At 45.4% G+C, this 24,446-nt stretch overlaps 1 protein-coding gene and 2 long non-coding RNA genes across 6 annotated transcripts in view; 2 read left to right on the forward strand and 1 right to left on the reverse strand.

Moving 5' to 3' along the window:
- Positions 1-16,673, forward strand: part of LOC123881081 — a 26,389-nt gene extending 9,716 nt beyond the window's left edge. Inside the window, exons 2-3 of the long non-coding RNA XR_006799406.1 lie at positions 14,500-14,508; positions 16,663-16,673. This is a non-coding gene — a long non-coding RNA (uncharacterized LOC123881081). The remainder of the gene's footprint in view (positions 1-14,499; positions 14,509-16,662) is intronic.
- Positions 1-24,446, forward strand: part of LOC123881079 — a 283,317-nt gene that overhangs the window by 252,172 nt on the left and 6,699 nt on the right. The window lies entirely within an intron of this gene.
- Positions 1-24,446, reverse strand: part of LOC123881039 (vacuolar protein sorting-associated protein 13D) — a 59,965-nt gene that overhangs the window by 5,560 nt on the left and 29,959 nt on the right. For 2 of the 4 annotated variants that reach the window (XM_045929567.1, XM_045929565.1), the window contains 35 exons: positions 24,236-24,418; positions 23,762-24,093; positions 23,256-23,380; positions 22,573-22,710; positions 22,008-22,182; positions 21,589-21,759; positions 21,115-21,217; positions 20,401-20,597; positions 19,808-19,906; positions 19,534-19,721; positions 18,801-18,966; positions 18,271-18,404; positions 17,960-18,185; positions 17,416-17,557; positions 14,671-14,902; positions 14,186-14,366; positions 13,317-13,502; positions 12,520-12,723; positions 11,988-12,218; positions 11,344-11,537; positions 10,679-10,823; positions 9,801-10,015; positions 9,381-9,488; positions 8,911-9,022; positions 8,454-8,646; positions 8,091-8,257; positions 7,540-7,785; positions 6,922-7,127; positions 6,198-6,399; positions 5,722-5,904; positions 5,213-5,387; positions 4,887-5,018; positions 4,326-4,589; positions 3,773-3,941; positions 737-3,658 (listed from right to left, as the gene is read on the reverse strand). In XM_045929567.1, coding sequence (XP_045785523.1) covers positions 3,412-3,658; positions 3,773-3,941; positions 4,326-4,589; positions 4,887-5,018; positions 5,213-5,387; positions 5,722-5,904; positions 6,198-6,399; positions 6,922-7,127; positions 7,540-7,785; positions 8,091-8,257; positions 8,454-8,646; positions 8,911-9,022; positions 9,381-9,488; positions 9,801-10,015; positions 10,679-10,823; positions 11,344-11,537; positions 11,988-12,218; positions 12,520-12,723; positions 13,317-13,502; positions 14,186-14,366; positions 14,671-14,902; positions 17,416-17,557; positions 17,960-18,185; positions 18,271-18,404; positions 18,801-18,966; positions 19,534-19,721; positions 19,808-19,906; positions 20,401-20,597; positions 21,115-21,217; positions 21,589-21,759; positions 22,008-22,182; positions 22,573-22,710; positions 23,256-23,380; positions 23,762-24,093; positions 24,236-24,418 — 6,371 coding nt within the window. In that variant the 3' untranslated portion in view covers positions 737-3,411. Of the gene's footprint in view, positions 1-736; positions 3,659-3,772; positions 3,942-4,325; positions 4,590-4,886; positions 5,019-5,212; positions 5,388-5,721; positions 5,905-6,197; positions 6,400-6,921; positions 7,128-7,539; positions 7,786-8,090; positions 8,258-8,453; positions 8,647-8,910; positions 9,023-9,380; positions 9,489-9,800; positions 10,016-10,678; positions 10,824-11,343; positions 11,538-11,987; positions 12,219-12,519; positions 12,724-13,316; positions 13,503-14,185; positions 14,367-14,670; positions 14,903-17,415; positions 17,558-17,959; positions 18,186-18,270; positions 18,405-18,800; positions 18,967-19,533; positions 19,722-19,807; positions 19,907-20,400; positions 20,598-21,114; positions 21,218-21,588; positions 21,760-22,007; positions 22,183-22,572; positions 22,711-23,255; positions 23,381-23,761; positions 24,094-24,235; positions 24,419-24,446 lie in introns of those variants that run through there. The other 2 variants (XR_006799399.1, XM_045929566.1) reach the window with 2 other exon arrangements.

Consider the following 24,446-nt stretch of genomic DNA (forward strand, 5'->3'; position numbering starts at 1 on the left):
GATTTTGACTTTATCAAATTTTTTAAAAGAGCAACCGCCGAGTTTCTTGCTACTTCTTCTCGGTAGGAAAGACATTCCGAACCAGTGGTGGATGCTCTAAACGATTCAAAAGTACTCGTAAACTTTTACGAGCTAAAACTATTCAAACTATTTTAATTCAATTAGACTTCTAATTGAATTAAAATAGTTTGAATTTTGAATGACAAAAACAGAAAGTATAATACCTCGAGCTATCACTCTGTAAGTAGGTATGTTAGTACTTAGGTAGGTATACACGTTTAGCATTAAACTTGGAGTGCTTTATATCCACAAAATCAATAGTTCGAACTTACATTAGAAATTCTGATTGTTCTATGATATAGATAATAATGAGTACCTACTACCTAGCCCTCTCATTCTTCGCCATCATCATATCTATCAGCAGATGTCCACTGTTGAACATAGGCTTTCAAATAGAACTTACTTAACTTCAACAATCGTAAGTACTTACCTACATTTAGACTGCAGTATGGCTTCAGGCATTATTATACTTACCTTCCTACTTTTAGTTCTCCTCCACAAAATAAATAGTGCAACACCAATCGGATCAGTGTGCTTAGTACGAGATTTCACATCTCACCAAAGTTCATATATTTCACATCAACGTAGGCGAGTAGTACTTAGCAACTTAAATAATGTTATCTCTATATTCAGAGTAGGCACTGGGGTTCTTATTTTCTAAAAATAAAAGAAGTAATTTAATTTTAATAGAAATTTATTCGGAGGAAACTTAGGTATGTTCACTTGGTGTTAACTTTTACACTTAGAATAATTTAAATAAGTTATTAACAATACTTTCGAGTCAATTAATTATCACAAAGTTAAGCTACATCACCATATAAACAAAAGTCTACTTAGAGTTGTTCTGAATCAATATTGCGCGTTTAGTCCTATGTGCTCATCTACCTAGCTATGTCAAATATATGTAGATCTATATTTGACATGGGTAGCACGTGGCAAATGTAAGCCAAATGGTCTTCACACGTTCGCCGAGTGGATTGGCCGACAGCGTTAGACCAATGTACACTACACTCTTTAAATAAAAAAGGTGGTAGAGTAGATACTCGCAATATCGAATAGCTATTGATAGACTTTCTCTTTGTAAATTATTTCTTACAAATATAGAACTTACATTTTAACACAGCTTTAAAGCCTTTGGAAAATCTAAAGTAAATTTAACAATACAAACCCGTGTAGTCTACAGTCAGTAAAAAAAGAAAATTTTAATACATGCCATGGTCGAATTAAATTTAATTATACTAGGTAAGCGCGCTCCAAACTAATCATTTTTATTAGGCATGATTGTTGTCAAGCGCAACCCTATCTAACAATATAAAAAATATAGAGAACTCAATGAGCATTAACCCGGGGATTAAATAAATAATGTACTTAATAACGATCTTTGAATTTTCACATTTATAGACTCAACTTTAAAAACGGTTGTGACTTCTTGCTGACTGTACACTTGACGAAAGCACAGCCTTTTGCATTTTACTAACTCTAACAGAACTCATTCCACATCGTTTTATATAAAACGTATGAGCGGCATGATATATTATTTTACATCTATCTAATTACATACAAACTTAATTATATTAAGTCAAACTTTCTATGACTATCAAGGCAATAAATAATAATTGTGTTTGGTATATATAGCATAAAACTAATTGTTAACCAATATCATAAACCAACTTACAAGGATGCCCCTTAAAGTAAATAAAATTAAAAATTTTAAATAGTGCTTAGTCTTACTCGTTTGAAATGACAATTGCGAAAACGAGACAATCTTAATTTTTGTAACACTTTCATGCATCAATGTGCTAAAGGCGCAAAGGGTGTAAGTTTTAACCATTTAACATTATAAGGGATGAAGAATTGCGTTTATGCATAGACACTAGACAGTAAGTGATTCATAATGATTATTAGTAAAACATGTACTCTAGAGCTTCGAAACTATTAAAGGTACACACATATAAAATTAAAAGTGATTGTATAACCAACAGTTTACTTGTATGTATTTTAATGTCACGTAAAACACTTTGGCCACTATTATTACTTGTATATACAAATTACAGAGCCAATGTTTCGTTGTTTTCATAATAATTATAAACATAATCGATCAACATGATATTCCAAGAAATGCATAATTTATGCAATCATTATAGCGCAGTCACAGTAATTCGTAATTTTTCACATTAGTTTCGCTAAAGTTTAAAAGATACATCGAAATAATAAAATTGTGCGTCTTTTGAGGGCAGAAAGTTTTGTGTCATATATACATTTATACAAATAAGAACAATACTGATACAAGAATGTAATTTTTTTTCGAAGACCATTATTTGTTATATACTTTTGAGCTGGTTTCAGTAACAATAATACAATTATTAAAAAGTTATTTAGTATATTAACTCTTACGAATACATTGCTTTTCTACTCGTAAAATACTATGCTGAAGACAAATTGTGGCAGGCATTGTAGGACTTTTACTCCAGATATAAAAATACTGTCAGATATCAGTTCTATACATTTACATTCACTGACGAATATTTCACGCGTGCTTTTATTCTCATCTCAGTTCAGACTTTATCTATCACTGTAGGGGACACTAACATTTCATACAGACTCGATCATTGTGGAGTCAGCCGACATCACTTAAAGGTAATAATATCCACTAATATCTAGTCACATGTAACACATAAATTGGTAGCCATTGTCGCAAACAAAATCAACAGGTACGCTGGACATGAGCACACAATTTAATCATAATATTATGTCACAATTGGTATCCTGTATTAAAAACAAAATTAAACCCGTTTTCCGCCTAAACGGAAAGGAGAGGCGAGGCGTTCGGTCAACCAATCAGATTTTTGAAAGTTTTTTTTGATATTTTTTTTCACATCAATTATTAAAAATTGGTGGACTGAACACATCCACTCCGCTTGAATGACAACCGGACCTCAGGTTAGTGTGTTTAGTATATGAGATTTTGTACCTCATCAAGGTTGATAGAATTCGAGCCTCAGCACATAATGGTGTTAGCGTAAAATGGACTTACACTTATTTGATATAAAGACAAAAATTCAGTACCACTGATTTTAATCATTCAAAGGCTGAATTTTAAAGTACTGACTGTATGGGTGAACTTGAGCTTTAAAACAAGACAAAGTGCATTTTACTTTAACAATGGTCGAATTCTATCAACATTGGTGAGATGTAAAATCTCACATTAGGGCCGCAGATATGTACTTATGAACTATCCACACAAACGCTGTCATAAGTCACTCGCAAATTGGTAGCCCTTGTCGTAAACAAGGACGACAGGTGTGCCGAACTTTCACTATAGTAAATATCCTTGCATAGTCGATAGTATACTTAAAGATCGGTGTGCGGCAACAGCGTATGCCTGCGGTCGTGGTACAACTGCCTCGCCGCGGCCGCGTTCCTGGCCAGCCATCGTGCCACGTCTCCACTGTCACACTGCACTCGAGGCCTTCTCACCGCCTCCCCGGAGGTTCCCCCCGCGGAATTGTTCCCCCCTCCGCTCGCACCTCCTCCACGAACACCCAGTTCCACAAACCACGCACCATCAGAGAAAACCGCCGTGCATGACACCAGGTTGCTGAAGACAAAATACTTAATCTGTACATCAGGAATCAGGATAGAGATAATTATTTTGCGTAGCTTAGTAGAACAGCCTGGGGCTTTTATGATTAATCCTGACAAGATGAGATACCTTAAATGCGTTTCCATGACGACTTGCGGCGTGGTGTGCTTGCAAGTGACGATGCGCAGATACGAGTCGGACAGCAGCGCGCGGATGTCGTGCGGCGTGTCGCGCACGATGCGGTACGCCAGGAAGCGCTCGCCGGGCTCCGACGGCAGGGCCAGCAGTAGCGCTGCACCTACATACAAGATACAAGATACAAGATACAAGATTTTTATTTGCATTGTTTTCATTTGTATTTGTTGTTTCTATTTTCGAGGCTTTATGGTAGCCATTTTAGGTTTTAATCCAGACTAGTATCTGAATTGACTTTATTATATTAGAACATTGAGGTCAAGACCGTAATGGCACGGCGACCGGTACTGCTGCGCCACTTTCACTCAATTACTACTTGATGTCTCGCGAGCAAGCGCTGATGTTGCTAACACATAGCGTTGTCCCTTTCCCGCTCAATTGGCTTCACTCAGACCTCAAGCATGCTCAACTTCACACAAACAGTGTGCAGACAGGTAGGTATTCTAGTAGCAATAGTAATTAAATCAATAGAACCACTAAGACATACCTGCGGCTAGTTCCGGGCAGTATCTCGGCAGCGGCGCGGCGGCGGCGGCGGCGAGGCGCGGCGCGCGCGCGCGCTGCGGCGTCGAGCCCGCGCGGCGCGACGTGTCCCGCAGCGCCGCCGCCGTCTCCGTGGCGAGGTCCAGCACGCCGATGACGGGCTTGGTGACGGTGCCCACGAGCCCCTTGCCCACGCCCGCGAAGAAGCCCGCCACGCCCTCCGCCGCCGCGCCCTCGTAGCTGTGCTTCACCAGCGACGTCATGCCGCCTGCACACGCGGCACACACAACCGTCACAGAGAAACAACTTAGTGGCGATCTTAGATACGCTTTTAATCGTGAAACTGCCGACGTTTCAACTTGAAAAAAAATATTTTTTTTTGAAAAACTTATTGTGAGGGTAGGTAAGAAATATATATGGTATCCTGTTATGTGGAAATAATAAATCAGTGCATGCCTAATGCTTGTGTTTGATTCACACTTATTTCAATAACGAAAGAAACACAGGAGAATGGTTTCCAAAATGATAGAAGAACAAAAACCAAAGAGAAAAAGTGAATAGTCACCTAATATCCCGAGGCCAAGGCCGCGGAAGCCGGCCGCGATGTGCGCGCCCGCCGCGCCCGATCGGATGCGGCGCCGCGTCTCCTCGTGAGCCTCGTCGCCCACCACGCGCTCCAAGCCGTCGCCCAGTGTCTCTACACAACACACTCAATTATACACTTACTGATAAATGGCAAAGTCATAGCTTAGTGATTTACCAACGTTAATATAACATTAAACATTAAACGTAAGAGCCGAAATCTCGTTCTCTTAGGTTGAAACCTATAGAGCGCACTTTGACTTTTGCCAAAGTAGACGATAAGATTAAGGATACAAGGAAGAATATCACCTGTGACTTTAGCAGCAGAGTTGGATATCCCGTGGGTGACGTTCTTGAGCAGAGCGCCCACGTTGCCCTCCAGCAGCAGCCCGGACACGCCCTCCGACACGTCCGCCACGAAGCCCAGCGGGTTGCCCAAGAAATCCACCGAGCCCAGGATCTTCGCGGCTTGCCATTTCAACTCCTGACAACATCAAGCCGTATATAAAACACTTACCAGATACATCGGACAGCTATCGGTTAGCGACGAAGACCACATAATGATTCTAATTGATTCTTTTGACAAAAGGAAATGTTGGTCTTCTCAGACCTGGGCGCATTTGGGACCCTCGTAGCTTTAGCTCTTTGGAAGGCTATATACTTTTTCGAACTAAGATTTGGGTTGAGCTAATAATTTATAGACTCTGGAAGCATGGCATCACAGTGCATCATATACGTACATACGATTGATTGACGGTGTTTTTTTTAAAAATAATAAAGCAATTTCCGGGCAAGTGGGAGAGAAAACAATGACTCACATCCTTGAAGTGCTGCAGCAGCTGCCTGGCGAGGCAGGCGGCGGTGTCGAAGGAGTGCGCGCGCACGAAGGGCTCCAGCTCCACGGCCGCGTCCTCGAAGCGGATGAATGTCAACCCCAGCCGACGCTTTAGCGTGCTGAGCTCACCTTCCAGCTTGTTCGCCGTGAACATCGACAGCCGGATCTACGATAAACATTGATGCTGTTAAAATAATACAGCCGAAAATACAGAGTAACTATACCTATACAGTATACAGTTATATCTTATTTGCTTCACGCTAAGATTTCAAACACAATTACAATAGAGACTCGTGTTAATTAGTATTAGTTGAGTGCTCGGGTATAATTGGCGCGTAGGCATCGGCCTATAGCAGATGGACGTACGCTATGATTGGCTGGGATGTTTCCTCGCTATTCAAAAATAATTTTTCTGCGCAGTACATCGGCGTAACTTCGGCGACGGCGATAGTACAGTACCTGACTGGGTATGATCTTGATAAGCGCGAAGTAGTATCGGGTGGCGTGCAGCGCGGTCAGCTCGTGCAGCACGCGTCGCGTCTCGAACTCCGCCTCGTCCGGCTCCTCCGCGTCCTCGGCCTCGCCCGCCGCCGCGCCCGCGCCGCCTGCCCCGCCTGCGCCCGCGCCCGTCTCCACCCACGACCACATCAGCAGGATCAATCTGTTCAATCCATTACTTATATCAATAACTACTTACTTATATCCTATCTCATCTTATGTACTGTCTGAAACGTCCGGCTCCACGCAAGTTCAGCGCTGTCCTGCGTTCCCGACACACGCGCAGCTAATGCTGAGTGGAGTTCATTTTGGTACCACACATCTTATTTCGAGCAATTGTTATTTTATCTGTACTTTTTGTGGCACCAAATAAACAATTTTTCTTTCTTTCTTCTTTCTAATTAATGTTATTCTGTTAGTATGAAAACTACGAATCGTCCTGTCATACGATTGAAGAGTACTTTAAATATAAATGTCAGAGGCTGGCTGTCAGTCAGAAATAGCAGACTATTTTCGAACCCGATGACTGAAGTCATCAGAGAGAATAGGGTAGAATTACATTTGACTGTCAAAAATATTATAGACTACAAATGTCACAGATAAACAAGAATTGGTAGAATGCACATAGTAATGGTTCGTTTGCACTACACACACACGTTCCAACACATCTGGTCGGGAGACGTACCTCTCATCGAGCCTGACGGCGATGGGGCGGAGCGCGACGACGAAGTGGTTGAAGTACACGGCGTTGTAGTTGCGCGGCGGCGCGCGCTGCAGCTCCAGCGACACGTGCAGCGCGGGCAGCGTCGCGCCCGAGCCGCCCGCGCCGCTCGTGCTGCCCGAGCGCTCCGGCAGGCAGTGCAGCAGCACGGGGCTGGGCGTGCTCGGCAACTGCTCAGAACCCATGCTCGCTCATGTCGCAGTATAAACAGAGACACTAGTGTCACGCCTTTGATCTCGTGGACTTCCACGACGGCCCTAGGCCTTCACCAACAATTCCTGAATATCTAAAGTTTAGGAGTCTCCATCATCGTGGTTGAGTAATTGGGACTTGGAGTTAAATTTTGTAATCGTCACTTGGTATCTGCAATATTCAGCTACTATCAACAATTCCTCCATAATTTAGGTGAGTTGTTATCCTGCAGCATCAGAATCAAGGACTCAGATCTAAAAAAATATGGGACCATCTCACAAAATTCCTCTATTGGCGACATGGACAACCCGCCCGGCCTCAGCCGTATGCCCGATGCCCCCTCCTTCTCATAGCTGTCCTGTAGCCACTTCCTGTAGCTAGACTACTGACCTGGTTGTCCCACTGCATGGAGTCGACGGTGAGCGCGAGATGCGCCGTGTTGTGTGCACGCGCCGCGTCCAGCCGCACGGCCGCAAAGTGCGCGTACAGCAGCTCCGCAGGCGGCCAGCGCGCCACCAGCGACACGGACAGCCCGCCAAGCGTCAGCCGCACGCCCCACTCGCGCGTCCCCAGCGGCGCGAGTGAGGCCTCTTCGGATTCTCCGTCCTCCTCACAGCTGTCCAGTAGTTTGCAGTCCTGTGTACGCAGTATATTGTTGCTAATTTGGGGCGTATTTCAAGGATACAGAAGTCTTTCAGAGATTTTGTTTTTTTGTTGTTAGACTGATTTCTTTGAAATCTATATCTGTGGTTCCTTCGATTGAAATCTAAATCGACACCGTTACCGCCGCCGAGAAGAGGCATAACCTCTTTTGAAGACTTACTCGAGTTTTGGTCTCGCTGATGGGCCGAAACAGTGGTAGTACTGTATAAGCTTCGCTTCTGACGAGTGTCCCCTGAGTCTGAATTTTGTTTTTGCTAAATATCCATGAGAGCACTTACGGGGTTGGCCTGGTCTACGATGCGCACGAGGCGCGTGGGCCCGTCGGCGCACAGCGTGACGGCGAGGCGGCCGGAGCCGGGCCGCAGCGTGTGCCACGCCACCGCCTGCTCCGGCGGCACGCCCGCGCCGCGCGCCGCGCCCGGCAGCCCCAGCACCACGCGCCCGCCTGCACACCACACACCGCACACGTCTCAACAATATACCGAGCAAGCTGACCGACACGCTGACCAAAATAAACATTTGAAATAATGGACTCTTTTGAGACCATGCTGCGTTTGGAAGTATATTTAATATATTTAATTAATTCCTTATGAGAGAACTACGTCCAGCAGTTGACGCGTATCGGGACATGATATACGTACCGGGTGCGAGCCCCATGAGGCCGTGTTCGGGCTGCACGCACAGGTTGGCGTGCGCGCACGCCATGCGCGCGGCGCCGCGGGGCTCGCGCAGCAGCCGCCACGCCTGCGTCGAGGCGCGCCGCGGGTCCGCGCGCCGCAGCACCAGTGGCGCCGCGCGCCCCGGCCGCGGGGCCGCCTCCTCGATATCCAGCACCTATCACATTCATCTAATATTAAATCACTAGAATAGGAGTCTATTTAATATTTAGGACAAGAAACGCTAAACAAATCCAAATTGCACAAACACCCAATAACCACTAATCGAGTAGCTGTATGGGTATGAACGAATAGGAAAATCTTGTCGCAGTAGATGCCCATAGTTGGGTATTCACGCGAACCCCTCCGTGTTCGAACTAGTCCTCAGCCACGCAAATAAGTTTTATTAGTGAAATATCAAAAGCAGAGTTAAATAGAATACCAGAGCGTGCGGCGACAGCGTGGTGTCGTCGGAAAGAGCATCGGTGGGCTGCGGCGGGGAGCTGCCTTCGTGGATGAGCTGGTCGTTCGGCCCGCGGCGCCACAGCTGACACCTGCCACACACATTATGTTACACATTTGCTTTTAAAGTATTTATTAAAACTTTATACAAAACTTATTTTAATTCTAACAGAATAATATTTTTACTTTTTAAGAAATCGCACGTCATTGGTCTCAGGTAACGGACATAGGACACGTTCACGTTGCGACCAAAATTTACTCTTAACTGTCCAAGATTGTGAGTGTAGTGTGAATGTTTTGTACTGAGCAATATAAACCCACACTTACATTTATGGCGATTGGTCACACTAACTGACCAATCACAAGCATAGTGCGTCCTTTTCACTCCTATACCACTGTGCTAGAGAGAGCGCCCTTTGCTAGCTCCATTCAGATAAGATATAAACTCACCTGTCACCGTATCGTTTGCGTGCGAGTTGCACGCGGGTGGAACCGAGAGGCACTTCTAGCACGAGAACATCTGACTCGGGCGATGCGGTGTCGGTGGGCGTGCCGTCGCTGTTACACAACAAAACATCTAATATAACTATCTTACACCTTGACAATCATTCATTTTAATTCACTAGGTCATGATGTTTAGAAACGAGCAAATTCAGCTCTAAAACAAAGCACTAATTTTCAAAGTGAACCCAAATCGGTCACAATTTCATTCGAGTCACCCATTGTAAACTTGAAAAAAACTTGAAAATTTATGAAAAAAGTTACTCATTGACCTACTAGTAGTTAGTCAGTGGAAGCCCACTGACCAAATGAGCCGGGCCTGATATTAATCAGCACTCCTCCATGCATTAGTCCGTACGTAGTACGTACCTCCCAGCGGACGCGGCGGTGGCGGTGGCGACGAACGCCACGTAAATGAAGTTCTGGTAGAGCAACGTGTGCGTGTCGTGCAGCGCGTGCAGTGGCAGCGAAAGGCGCGGGCCGCCCGGCGCGCGCAGCGCCAGCGCGCACGCGCCCTCCGGCTCCGGCAGCGCCCAGCGCGCGCGCGCGCCCGCGCCCACCACGCACTCCTCCGTGCACCCCACCTGCAAGACGGAAGCTCTGATCCGAGGAGGGCCTACAACGCCCTGTGAGATCTCACATAAGCGTGACATATGACCTAGAAAAGGACAGGGATGAAGGAGTGGAGAGGAAACATGTTGTATAGAGGTGAGAAATCACCACAACAACGAGTACTGAGAAGGCACCCCCATAATTCAGCTAACCGTTATGGGAGGTGGGTTGAATCCTATATATCCTATAAGGTTGAATCAGCACACACACACCCACACTATTTTTCGTACATGTTTATGACATACCACCGAAACTTTCCTTAACCTTAATATTTAATCCGCCCACGTCGTAAACCCTTTACGACGTGGGCGGATTAAATATTAACTTCACTTGATTCCGTTGGAGAGAGTCTATGATGGCTTCCAAGGTGCAAAGATGTGGATGCCAAGAGTAAGGAAAGCAAACGGTAAAGTCAAAATTTTACTTGTCAATTGTCAAATTTGACAAATAAATTGTCAAAATGGTGATTATTAAATACGTAAACTTAAAAATAGGGCTAAGAGATATACAAATTAGTCAAATGCACGAAGACTCTTTATGCTTTCAAAAAATGTTAAAGCAAGCGCGATTCAAGCGCGATTCAGATTTCTACTAGCGCCATCTTGTTATATATCGGCACTATGTGTATCTCGTACCTGATGGAACATGATGGCCACGGGCGCGTAGTTGTCGATGCGCAGCGGTGGCGGCGCGGCGCGCGCGTCCGTCAGCACCACCAGCAGCGTGGCACCCTGAGCCACCACCTCCACGCGCAGGATATGGTACGCGCCACCGCTTTCCCTGACACCACACAAAACTTCGTAAAAGAGATCCGTAGGAGAGTAACTGAGACAGCTAAACGGGTTGCGAAGCTGAAGTGGCAACGGATAGAGCACATAGTTCCGTAAACAGCTAACGCCATTCTAGCACCTCGGTCTAGAATGGTGTCGGCTGTCGGACGTCACACCCAAAAGCGAAGCGTTGGAAGACCCCTCTTGGTCCCATTATGCACAGTGGTATGATGAGAGCACCCACCATTTGACGCCGAATTTGAACAGCAAAGAATGCGAAATGCGATAGGGATAAAGCCTAGTGAATAAGACGTCGGGTTCCTGTCCGGGGAGTTTAATCCCGAGCCAAATCGACGACGACGAGTACGAGTCAAATCCATACGGAAACGCGTCAAAAGTACGATAAGCCTAAGGATGTTGGTCACCATTTTTACTTCTATATCTAGAAGTAAAAATGGTGACCAACATCCTTAGGCTTAATAACCACATTATTTTTTATCAAAAATAATGTGGTTTAGTCATACTCGTACCTGCAAGCGACATGCAAGCTCCGTGCCGTGTCAATCCTGAACCCCCCGGACCACGCGGTAAGCGCGCGCGCGTCGGCGGCCGACACCAGCACGCGCACGCACAGCAGCAGGTCGCGGTCCCAGCGCGCCCAGTGCCACGGCAGGTAGCAGCCCGCCACGGCCGACACGTGCGTGGCCATCGCGCCCGGATCGTTCTGGCGGGCAAGACCATACACTCCCTATTCATGCAAAACGTTATCTCATGTGATTATGGATGTTTCTACACTACTATGATAAATGGGGAAACGTTTAATAGTATAGGTATTAGGGTTTATCGTCAGATACGGTACAATGGATTACTGATTGAATAAAAATATATAAATGAATTAATGAGTAGTTGTTAATATTGAGGAACATTTGACAAGAAAAATATTAACGACAAGACATGTATTAATAGTCGGTGATCCCTAAAGGGTCTAACGCAGATTAAATTGTTTAGATTTCGCTTCTGATCCTGGTTTCCGTTTTTGACATTATTTTTCTACAAGGAAGTTTAAGTTTTTACTTAGAAGTTTGATTACAACCGAACAATTTCACGATCTGACAATTATTTCTCCAAGTCTTTAGAAGGTTATTAGACTAAGACTATAGGTGTGTGTACTCACGAGCGTAGTGGCGGTGCACTTCTGCGCGAACTGCAGGCAGTGCTCGGTGTTGTTGTGCAGCTGGTAGCGCGGCGTGAGCGTCACGACGTTGGTGCGGCGGTAGCGGCCGCGGCCCGCGCGCACGGCCACGCCCACCGCGAACGCGCGCTCGCCGCGCTCGCCGCACTCGCCGCCGCGACACTCCAGCCGCTTGACGGTGACGCCCGGCCCCAATCCGAAGGGCGAGCACCACTGGAATATTTACAATGTTGTACATTTCATTTTAGTGTGCGTGGCGCTCAACCGCGACGCGGTTAACATCATGCGCACAATTATGCTGATACTTATTATACTGATTAAGGTGAGAAGACTTCGTGAAATAGAACAACTACACTGTAAAACAAGAAAAGAGGTACAGACTTCTGTTTGGAGAAAGTGTATGGATATAGGAACTCTTAAAAATCCTAGCAAAAAACTGTTCGATTCGATTTTTTGATTTTCTGTAGTGAATTTGGAAGACCTGAAAAAGAAGGGTCAAGGCCAAGGCGCATACCTCGGAGGAACAGGAAAGCCCAGCTCCGAGTCGCAGGGAGACCGTAGGCCCGTCCCCGTCAGCGAAGGAGAAGGGCAGCGGCGCCACCATGCGCGCCACCTCGTGCTCGGAGAACTGCCCCGCCGCTTCCGCGCCGCCCTCCGCGCGCACTACCAGAGGCAGCCCCGTGCGGTTCACGATCCAGTAGGCGGCTGAGATCGACACCTAACATCATATCATAATAAAATCCTCTGTAGTCTATGATATCACTACATAAATATAGCCAACTACTACTACTACTACATAAATATAAACATAGCATACTGACCAACATATCGGATCTTGTCACAAAACTTTAGATACAGTTTAAACTGACGTTAAGCTTGTGCTTTATAGCATGGAATGCACAAATACTGATCATATCTACTTCCAATTTGGAGGTTTTAATTTAGAAAATACCAAAAAATAGTGTTGCTTAAGGACACGGCGAAATTTTCCGTAGGCAATTGACAGTCTTTAAAGGCAACCAAAAGCCATAGTGGACACGAAACACACTATCCAATTTTGCATAGTCTTTACAGCCGACGTAGATTCGTAAAACGTGCTTCGACTGCGCGTAAAAATGTACCATTATACCGGATCACTTTGACATAACTTTGGTGAACTTTGGTCCAAATGTTGAGAGGGACGTTAAAAAGCCCTTAATATCTCGCCAATGACAACCCAGGACAGAAAATTTTGGCACTTAAGTACAAGGAGGGCCAATCCCTAATGAAATGGGACAAGGGCAAGGGAAAGAAGAAGATCGGCGTCGATACCTTGATGCCATCGGTCTTCTTGACAGTGACCCTCGCGTTCAGGTACAGCCTGCGACTGCGCTGGTCGCGCAGCTTGAGGCGCGCGGAGAACGAGCCCGAGCTGGTTGCGCCGCCCACGCTCAGCGCTGTCGACCATCCGAAACCCTCCAGTTTCACGCACAGTTCCACTCCCTCCTCCACATTCACCTAATGGAAATATTGACAGTTTCGAGAATATCATTCTATCACAGAACAGCGAGAAACCGTTCACGTTGGCACGCTTTATGTGGTCGACATCGAATCTACACATACAAAATGTTTTTGTTCAATGTTTCTGATACAAACTGCAGTTAAAGTATGGCATGCCCAAATATCTTCAAGGCAAGAGTGAATAGGCCTTTTTTAGACAAGCGCGCTTCAAGCTAGACCTCAACACTGCTTTTTATTAGGCATGACTGTCATCAAGCGCAAGCCTATCTCATAATAAAACATAGAAAAATATGTGAATTCAGCTCCGACTCAAAATTTCTCCAACATTTAATTTTCGAACGAAAGCTGTAATTTCGAGTTTTTCAAATAGCATAAGCGATGTACGTCTTCACAACCGTTCAAATTTCAAGACCGTCAATGTCGACTGGTAGATAACGTTTTCGAATCTGCAGTCTGCCTTTTGTATGACTTCTTACTTGTGCAATATAGTATTTACAACTAAGCATAATGACCGTTTTGGACTCCTACCTCACTGAGTTACAATGAATTTTCGGATGTGTTTCATGATGCCATTGAGGATATTCTTACTTCAAGGCATCTTTCACAGTTAAGTTCAAATTATGATTCATATAATGTGATGTAATTATGTGTGACCTGCTAAGTTGTCTGGAAAGTGGTACCTGGTGGAATGGCTGAGTACTGGCGGGAGCGAGCGTGCCGACCACGTGGTCTGCGCGGTACTGTAGTTCCAGAGGCAGCAGATTCTCCAGACGCAGTGCCGGTACAAGCGTAAGCGTGTGTCCTGCCAATAGTTCCCCGCGGTCTGGGGGGAAGCGCTCTCTGACTATGACGCAGCAAAATCTATTAAAAAAATTATGTTTTTAGTTTTAATAAAACTAGCAAACTATTTTATCAATTGTATTTTATAATGTCCAGTTTATACTTTTTAGATCTGCACTGTAAGTTTTGCTTTGCTTTGAGTATGCTTGAGAAGATTTGTGTGGTGTTGTGTAGTTGTACGTGTTATTTGCTGTCCCTGCACGTTATACAGATTGTAAGCTTATTGTCCCTTGTGACTTCAACAAAGTTTTTTGTAACCTCTGACGCGGTATGCGATTTCGCATCGCTGTAAAGTAACGCGTGCTCCTGACCAATACCAGCATACCTGTAGACGTAGTCATGCGGCGCTCGACACTCGTGGTGCAAAAGCGCGCGCTCGGCCGCGGCGGCCGCGGCGCGCCAGTCGACGGGCGCGGGCGGCAGCGCTGGCACGGGCGCCGTGTGGGCGCGCAGCAGCGGGCGCGCCCACACGGCGCCCGGCCGCGCCACCAGCGGCGCCGCCCAGCGCTCGCCCGCGCCCACGGAAACGCTGCGCGCGCCGCCCACGCTCCATGGCCCTGCGCAGCGACACCCACTTTATAATGCACCCAAATCATGAATAAATATATTATATGGACCGAACACTCCTACCTACTTGAGCTAATACCTACCTAGAAAAAATCAACCAAGGAAAGAATTATTTTCTCACTCTTATAGTTCCCTTCACCTCTGCTGTGTGTATGCTCTAGCCGCACTGTTTAGATAGCCTGATTAGTTAGTATCGAAAAATCTATATATTAAAAATGTATTGAAGCACTATAAACCAACTAAGAAGTCACTTGCGGAAATTCATTCCTATTCTTATCACTTCCAACTGGTGTTGTAGTTAATAAAAAAATAAATTGTTAAAGCATTTGGCAAATATTCTTTTTCCAAACCGATCGCATACAAAGAATTTGCTTGTCAGAGAGAAATATAACCCGCGCCGAATGGCACTCTGTAAACTGTCAGAATTTTACCCAATCGCACGACAACCGGAGATCAAAAATTTGTCCAATCAGAATGTCAAAAGATGCGATCTCAATACTATTTTTATAAGACCATCAGAAATATGATTCAATATCAGTGTTCTTTTAATAATTATATAGGCTTGCGCTATCACACGCTGAGCTCAGAATCACCGGAACGAAAAAATTTACTATGCCGGGATGTGCAGATTCCAGCTTGCGTCAGAAAGATTCCTGACACACAAATTCTTACAATATGCGGCCAGCCTTAGAGCACCAAAGCGCATATGAAAATGTAATAGTGATTTGTGGCTTATTTTATGAATACATGGTTTGTAGGCAGCTTTTGATGGAATTTGCTAGAAATAACTGAAATAAATACAAACAATACAATTTCAATGAACAGACAACAGCTAAGGCAACGACTAGGGATACTTTCTGAAAAGCGCGATGTACGCTGACGCAACAACTACCTCTTGATGAACAGCCCATTCACATTCCAAGTCGCTCCAATAAATAATCAACTTATAAGATTTGTTATTAAAAAAGCGACTTAATAGAATTTAAATACGAATATGCACCAAGTAAAATTTTGCGCGTGGTTTTCACATATTTTAACACCGATCTTTAGTGAATCTAAAAGTGTCCCGTTTCTTATTTTTTCTGGAGGGGGTCCATTGAAGCAGACATTGAAAGAGTAGGACTATCGTGGCCATGTCAAGGCAGCAGCCGAAGTTCCACGGGCAATAAAATGACTCCATCATCATCATTATTGTGGCGTTTTGGAATGCTCCGGGCTCTACTATTCACCGCAGTTGACAAATATGGGGACGTTAGGCGCCGGGCGCGCCAGGCACGCAGACAGCGCGGCGCGGCGCTGCAGGCCCGCGCACGCCGCGCGCACGTGCGCCGCCGCGCTCCACGCCTGCAGCGTGCTCCACAGCGCACGCTCTAGCGTACCATATCATCCATTTAAGTCATATGGGGGTACACTCCATTTTATGGCAATTTGAGGCTACTATTCTTTTTAATTCTATTAAGTTAGCCCTTGACTGCAATCTCACCTGGATTTAAGTGATGAAGTCTAAGATAGTGCAGGCAGACTAACTTGGGAGGGGTGTGCCAGTCTTTATTAAAACCCATACCCCTTATCGGTTTTCTACACGGTACTGGAACGCTAAATCGCTTGGGAGCACGGCTTTACCGATATAGTAACTAGCAACAGCCATAGCCTCCCTTCAGACCAGAGCAGAGACAATTTAGAAATAATAAACTTCCAAATTGGCCGCGCCGAGAACTAACCCCGCGACTTCCCAGTTATAAGACCACAGCGTTCACCATTGCGTCAGGAAGGTTGTCAAAATAAGTTGTAGTATTTTAACTTTTTCAAACTAGGTTTTAGAGAATTCGGGTTTTCTTGAGGTTGTATTAGAGAATGGCATCGAAAATAAATACGCTAATATTACATTAATTTTAACACTCAACACCCAGTAAACCCAATAAGTATTACGTAACTAGTTTATATGTATTGAACTCTAAGTTTCAAGATATTTCGAACTTTATAATTTACCCCATATTTCTCAAATGCGATAAACATTCCAAGACCGATTTTATCAAGAAAATTAAACATCCCACACATAACTTAATATTGTTTTAATCACTTTTAAGTTGAAAGTAAGACTACCAAAATCATTCAAGTCAGGAAATAAGAAAAATGGTAAATCAAGTTACTGATTCTGATGGCCAACTAAATTTTACAGTATTCACATCTTTTTCTTTCCAATGTAATAAGAAAAGGAAGACAAACTATTTTGATTTAAAACTCTCAAACCTCGTGACTTTAGGTGTCAGCTTTGAGCATAGTGTTTTTTGAAGAAAACCAAAATTTTAAGTCATTAATTTAACTTTTTTAAATAAAAATAGAAAACGAGCAGGCGGATCACCTGATGTTAAGTTATTAGGTATTACTGTCGCCCATGAACAAATTCATTTTCGGTCCTTTTTAACAAATGTTAAAAGAAAAAGATGCAGATACTTTAAATTCAGTTCAGAAAGACATCAATCAGATCGACGCCAAAAGTTACCTTGCGCGGGCGCATCGAGCCTCAGCTCCACCGGGTGGGGCAGCTTGTTGACCAGCTGCAGCGCGGAGCGCACCGTCACCAGCTTGCGCGCAGACCCTTCCAGGGACACTTCTAGTACTACGCGGGCCTCTGCACCGGTTTTCTGTATACACGTAACCCGTTATAGTGCAAACTGCGTTTAATTATCCCGTAGCAAAAATTGTACGTGGCTCAAACTACTTAAAAACATAATAATAATTATATAATAAACAGAAGACTTTTTGTCGTAATCCCTTGAAAAAATCTATGTTAACATATTATCTTCGCTAATTGATTTTGTTCATATGAAATGTAGCTTCTGTCACCCAAACCATAGTAACAAATCGATTTGTCACCTCTTTCATCTCGGCTCAGTAGTTTGGACCCTAGATGGAACAAACATAAGTACAAACATACATAGACTGCTAAAATAATAACCTTTCCTTTTAGTTTTGCCATAATCACAAAAAAAATTTCAACACCCGCTACAAAAACAGTTTTTAGGTATTTAGGTCCATGCAGTTACCATATGTGTAATGTGCCTGAAGAACACGCCCACACGGTCGACGCACACGGGGTCGGGCGGCGCCCAGCCATCCAGCCGCAGGACGAGACGCAGCAGGGGCGCGGGGGCGGCGTGGCGGCCGCGCGCGCGCCGCGCTCCGAACGAGAAGGGTTCGGTGTCGCCGCCGCGCACCATCACCCACGAGTCGTCGGGCCCGCAAGTCTCCGTCGAGCCTGACTCGCGCAATCTGTTCACACAAGTAAAAGAAAATAAAAAAAGATTCCGACGAATTGAGAACATCCTTTTTGGAAGTCGGTTAAAAATGAACTCACTCATCAGACGTAGTGGTGAGCGTGGTGAACCACAGCCTCTGTCCGGTGAGGTTGCGCAGCGCGTAGGGCACGAAGGGCGAGCGGCGGCGGTGGCCGGACGGGCTGCCCTTCGGCGACTGTTCCGATGTCACCGTCTAGATGGAACCGTCAAATTGGAAAAATGATTGACCACAGTAATGAGTTTATTGATATCTTCTCATTATAGTGCCACTTACAAGAGGTTGGCGACTATGCCAATTTGAACAAATCAATCGCTACCCCCAACGCTAAACGGATTTCAAGCTTATGATAACCACTGGTACATACGTTTTAAGCCGAGATGTTTCTCCTCGGTCAGGTTTTTTCTCCCATTTATCTTTTCTTATAAGGGTTATTTAATGTGGCTCGAAACGATACAAAATACGAACGTTTTCATAAATGTGTGATATAATTTGACCTGCAGCCGATGATATGTGTATATGTATGCAATCGTGGCCAGTTAAGCGATGAAATTTTGTTAGTGACCTATCTAGTACTTTCCTAATCAATACCTGTGGCGCATAGTAGTCGGATGTCCAGTTGTGCCGGACGAGTCGCACGAGGTCCACGAGCGCGGACGTCACGTTGGTGTCCAGCGTGTCCGCCGAGCGCACGTCCACCTGCACCCGCCCCAGCGACAAACCGCTCGATAGAGTGTACTCCCAACTTGTGTCGAATCTGCTCAAAAAAAGATATTTTTTTAAATAAAAAAAATGCCAGCGAGCGAGCAGGCAGATCACTGGTGTTAAGTGATTATGAATATTTGCAGCACCAGAAGTACCGCCGATTCGTTGCCGACCTTTCAAGAATTTATTGGCCCGCCACATGTTATAATCTAGTGGGAACACCACCGATGGGAGTGGATTTCACAATTTGCATGTCCATGGGAAAAAGGATCTGGCACAACGGGCGGTCGATGAGCACCAGGCAGCCAGGTGGTTAAGTAGTCGAAAGCATGTCAAAGGAAAATACAACTGATGGTCTCAATTTTTTTATTTATTTTATTTTATTTATTTAGTAATAGACTTAATTTAAAGAGAAACATTTTTCACCCATGGGTATAGACCAAAGCACTAGATAAAAGACAGACTGGTGTTTGGAATTTTGCAGCCCAAATAGACCATAGTCTGTGCTAGGGCTGACAAAAAAGAAAAAGAAAAAGATTAATTTATTTTAAGATTTAAAAAAAAAAGTTAAGCCTTTATTTCCATATTTTTTACAAACAAAACCTCCAAATTAAATTACCTCCAAGGTTCTACGACGGGCTCCCAGCCGGATAATGTGCGGTTGTAGTAGTCCGCGCTGAGCTGCGCGCGCAGCTTCCCGCCGCCCGCCCCGCCCGCCGGCTGCGCAGCGCCCGTCCCGCCCAGCTCACTCGCTGGCGTCGACACCAGCAAGGGATCCTCGAAGGATTCCTCTACTTTACGTAAATCCTGCCCAAAACGATACATAGGTACATGATACACTTTAATCAGTTGTATAAATTACATCAAATTTAATAGCTGGTCGTTTACCCTACCTGTTCTACTTGTAAGTCCACCAAAGAAACCTCGAGTAATGGCACGTCCGAATCCAAGCAGTCGTCGATCACGCACAACGTTACGCATTCTGCATTCACCTGGGTACACGACAAACGCTATTAAAATTTACACATTGTCAAAATAGTATCAAGATCTGGGATGCGCTTCCGACTCCAGCAGTCTCACCCCAACGCTTACCCTTGTGGCGGTCGCCACACGTTGACATTAGATGCGCTTCTCACGCACGAATCATACAGCGATAACACGTTACGTATTGTCGGAAAGCAATCTTTTTTTTTAGATGGCATCACAGGTTTCTTCAGTGACCACTCATTATGGAGCCTGAATCAGACTAACAAAGCGTTAATCCCTGAAGCCTATGTACACGAATTCCAAGATATAACGGTCGGACCAGCGGGGCCCCGAGCATGACACCCTCTCGGTGGAAGATCTTTCTTATCTCACGGTCGTACCCACAACACACTGCCCCCGGACATTCTCATTTACTAGCTATTAGTGAGTACAGCGGTCTCTACTGCCTGCTCATTGACTCACCTGATGGATGGTATCCTCAAGTAACAGTCGGACATACCTGTATGGCCTTGAGCGCCCAGTGCGCAGGTTTCTCCGGCGGCGGCTTCACGGCGTTGGCTGAGCGCAGCCAGCGCGGCAAGGCACCCACCGCCGCGTTGCCGTAGGGCGCCGCCACCCCCGGCCCCACCCCTGCGCTCGCCCTCATGTACACGCTGTTCGCGGGTGCTGTCGATGCTGTCTGCTCTTCAGACTTGCCTACGAAGGTTATGACATAGGTTCAATTCAATAACTGAGCCATTTTTAGTTTTTTTTTTATTGCGGATAGTTTTATGACTGGCGACAATCATGCTTGTATTAAGCAAACCAATGATGACGTCTAAGTTGGAGCGCGCTTGTCTAAAACATGCCTATTCACTATTGCCTTGAAGGTATGTAGGTTGTACGTGCCAAGAAACATTGACGACGGAAGGGCATTCCACACCTTAGCGGTTCGTATCAGAAGAAACGTTTTCAAAAAAAAAAAAAAAAACGTTTCGTACGAATAGATTGTATGTCAACTACATAAGGGTGCTACCGTTCACGGTTTCTTTCTGTGATAGAAGTGTGAAGGAGAAACACCTGGACACACTCTCCAAAGCATATCCGATTAAAGACCGAAAAGCAGGCAATACAATGAACAAACTACAGCTCTCCTAAATTACAGCTCTACCACTATCCGAACGCAAAGAAACTCACACATAAAACTATAACGATTGAAACTTGAATCAATTACCTGATAGCGCAACCCTGGCCTGCGCGGGCAGCGACTGCAGCATGGCCGCGAACATGCGCATGTCGTGGTACGATAGACGCAAGTTCAGCGTGCCTATTGCTACCTGCAACATGTGGAAACTTAAAAGTATGTATAACTATTTAATACCAAGGAAAACTAAATAAATAAAAGATCAGCAAGAAAACTTACGGATTCTACTTTACCATTATCAATTCTAAGCAAAGTATATCACATGCATTGTTTTATTTTAATTTTTAATTTTATTAAGGCCCAAACAGTTTACATGCTACTTAAAATTAAATATATACAAAAAATTCAGACACCGGTAAAATGTTTTTTAGAAACCAATGTCTTGCTGAAAACTGTTTCAAAATTAAAGAGCAACCATAAAAAAATTTGATTCCTCAATTATTACAAAGTACCTTAACAAAACTAGAACAATCAAGCGTATAGTGTCAGGTGTGGAATACGCACGTGAAGCACGTTGTCTGCGTGCAAAGCTGCGTGCACGGCTGCAGGGTCCACAATAGACAACGCAGTCTCTTCCTCCAGGCCCAGCACGCAGGAAAACACCTCTAACTCGTTCAGCTCGCACACCACCGGCCGGGCCACGTCCGCCGGCCGGTACGTGATCACTGTCGTACTCTACAACCAAATGTTGTATATAATATAATATCTTCAATTGATTCGAAAGTGTGTCTGCTAGCTTTTCACGGCCCAACAGCTTAACCGATTCTGATGAACCACCACTTGGGACCAGAGGTTTCAAAGGGAGGGGGGAGTCCTTGCGATCTCTGGTCCTAAGTCCGTTGCGCGTGCGGTCGTGCGGTGCGGCGACGCAGTGGCACCACACTTACAACGCCTCGTGTGGCTTCACTCTCGAAAATATTTACCTTTAATATAACGGCATTAGTGTCCCAAAGCGAAGCGTCTTCAACCAACACCAGTTGGGAATCGGTGACATTCAGCTTGAGTTCCACTTGTCCGCCCCCCTCCTCCGTCCGCGCCGGGCTGCCCGCGCCGCTCCTGCTCCATTCCCCGTCCATACTCTCCACCGATAGATCTTCTCTGTGTGAAAAACGATCCTTACTTCCTTACGTAATCCCGATTTTTTAAAATAGTCGCTTAGGTTCTTACACCACCTAAGTTAAAATTATTTTCAGAAGTTGTTAGATTGGATCGTAGTTAATAAGAGGTTTTGATGGACGTTTTCTTGTTCACCCGACCTTGAAGTTTTTAACCATCCCAAAATCACCCAACTCACATAAAGACGTTTTCAGTTGGTAGAAGCTCTTGACGATTCAAAAGTACTTGTAAAAGTCTAATTGAATAAAAATATTTTGAATTTGAATCAGTTATACAAGTAATTTCAAAAGTTCTCAAAAACCCTGAAGTGTTAAAGAGATAGGTTATGCGTAAAGCGCGACGTAATGTTATGAAGGTATCGGATATTCTCACAGATGCTGCAAGTCGGGGTCCACGGCAGGCGGCGGCGGCTGCATGATGAACTGGTTGGCGGCCTCCCACCAGTCGAGGATAGCCATCAGCCGCATGTTGTTGACGAGGATCGTGTATGCGGACGAGTCTGGGCGTTTCCTAGTGAATACATACCACCTTTTAGGAATGAACTTTTATTAATCAAACTGTTATGTATATGTATTATCTGGGTCACACAATCCAGTTAGGTAGATCCAATTTCGAGAAAGAGGTTACCCGCTCAATCCATCTCGGCTGGGCAGCGTTTGGGAAGCTTCGAGATGTTTTGTCATCCCAAATTCCTCAGCGATTCAAGACTGTGGTGAACTAGAGATCCGAGACATGGTCACTGACTATGGGTCTCATAAAAAAGCATAAAGTCACTCAGTGGGCGATGGGGAGAGCTTTGTTTGGAGTTTATCTACCTGATCAAAACAGACATGACGAGATCCGTAAGAGACCCAGAATAACCGATATAGCTCAACAGGTTGCGAAACTGAAGTGGCAATGGCCAAGACACATAGTTCGAACAAACCGACAGACGTTGGGATCCCAACGCGCGACAGCGACGACACCGGAAAGCGCAGCGGATACGTCGCAGGGAGCCGCTGGATTCAAGCGGCGCAAGACTGTGGCGTGTGGAATGAAATGAAACGCGGTCTCACCTAGCATGCACTTCAGCTTGGACGCTGTGTCGATGGTCGGGCATGGGCTGCACGATGTGGCTGAACACGTTGCCGCGTCGGTTGGCCGGCTCGGCGGCGTAGCGCATGTCGCTCACTAGGATCTCCTGTCAAACATATCCTACGCTGTATGAATTCTTCGACAGCTCCATACTGGAAATACTGTTTTATTAACATTCAGTACACCATATAAAAAGTTACAAAAAAAAAGTCCAGGTTTTGGCACGATCTTGGTGGCTGTCGTTGAATAAATTATGGATAGAAAATGTCAATTAAAACCTGACGTATGCTGAGCAAAACTCAAAACTCTGGAATATAGAAAAATCGAGAGCAACCCTTCTGTGCTCCAATGACAATGGAATTACTGGTGCAGACAATACAAGTCTGCCCGAGTAATGTCCAGAGATGAAATCTATTAAATAGTACAGATCCTGTATTTATAGAGTAAGAAAGTTACGTATTTTTGCAGTCGTGGATTCCTCAGTTACCTGTGAAACTAAATCAATATCCTGCGACAGATCCGAGTATGTTTCAAGCAGTAGCCTTGACTTGATAAAGTTTATGCAGGCCAATGGCGGAGCGCCTCTCGAGCCTCTCATCTCCACACACACATCTTGAAGGTCCAGTTGCAACGACCAGGTCGTCCACACCTGGCACGGCGCTGGCGGTACTTGCGGCAGCGTGGGGAGAGGCGGCTCCAGCAGCTCGGCGCAGGGTTCGGCCAGGTTGTGAGTGAGGACTCCCCGCACGAGGCGATACTGCGCCGCGTCGAGCGATGCCTGCAGTGTTGCGAGGCGACCGTGCACCGTCATTTCTGGCACTGGGTAAACATTTATAACGATTTTTGATGAATTCCTTAGTGACAAAGTTGCGTGGAATACTGCATAACAAACACTAGCTGTATTACATGGAAATAAATGTTTTTTTTTTTAACTTTAAAGAGCGTGTAATAAGTGGGTTACCGTTGTGCGTGTCGGCGCAGTTCTTCTCCAGCTGTAGCGTGAGCTCGGCGGGCGCGGGCAGCAGCGGCGCGCCTCGGCGCCGCAACCGCGCGCCGCCCGACGCGCCGCCCCGCGCCGCGCGCGCGCACCACAGCGACAGCCCCTTGGCACGCACCGTGCGCACGTCCAACACTTCGCGCTCCACTACGGGTCGATAAGAGGACAAATCACA

The sequence above is a fragment of the Maniola jurtina genome, chromosome 3 (genome assembly GCF_905333055.1).
Source record: "Maniola jurtina chromosome 3, ilManJurt1.1, whole genome shotgun sequence".
Lineage (NCBI taxonomy): Eukaryota > Metazoa > Arthropoda > Insecta > Lepidoptera > Nymphalidae > Maniola > Maniola jurtina.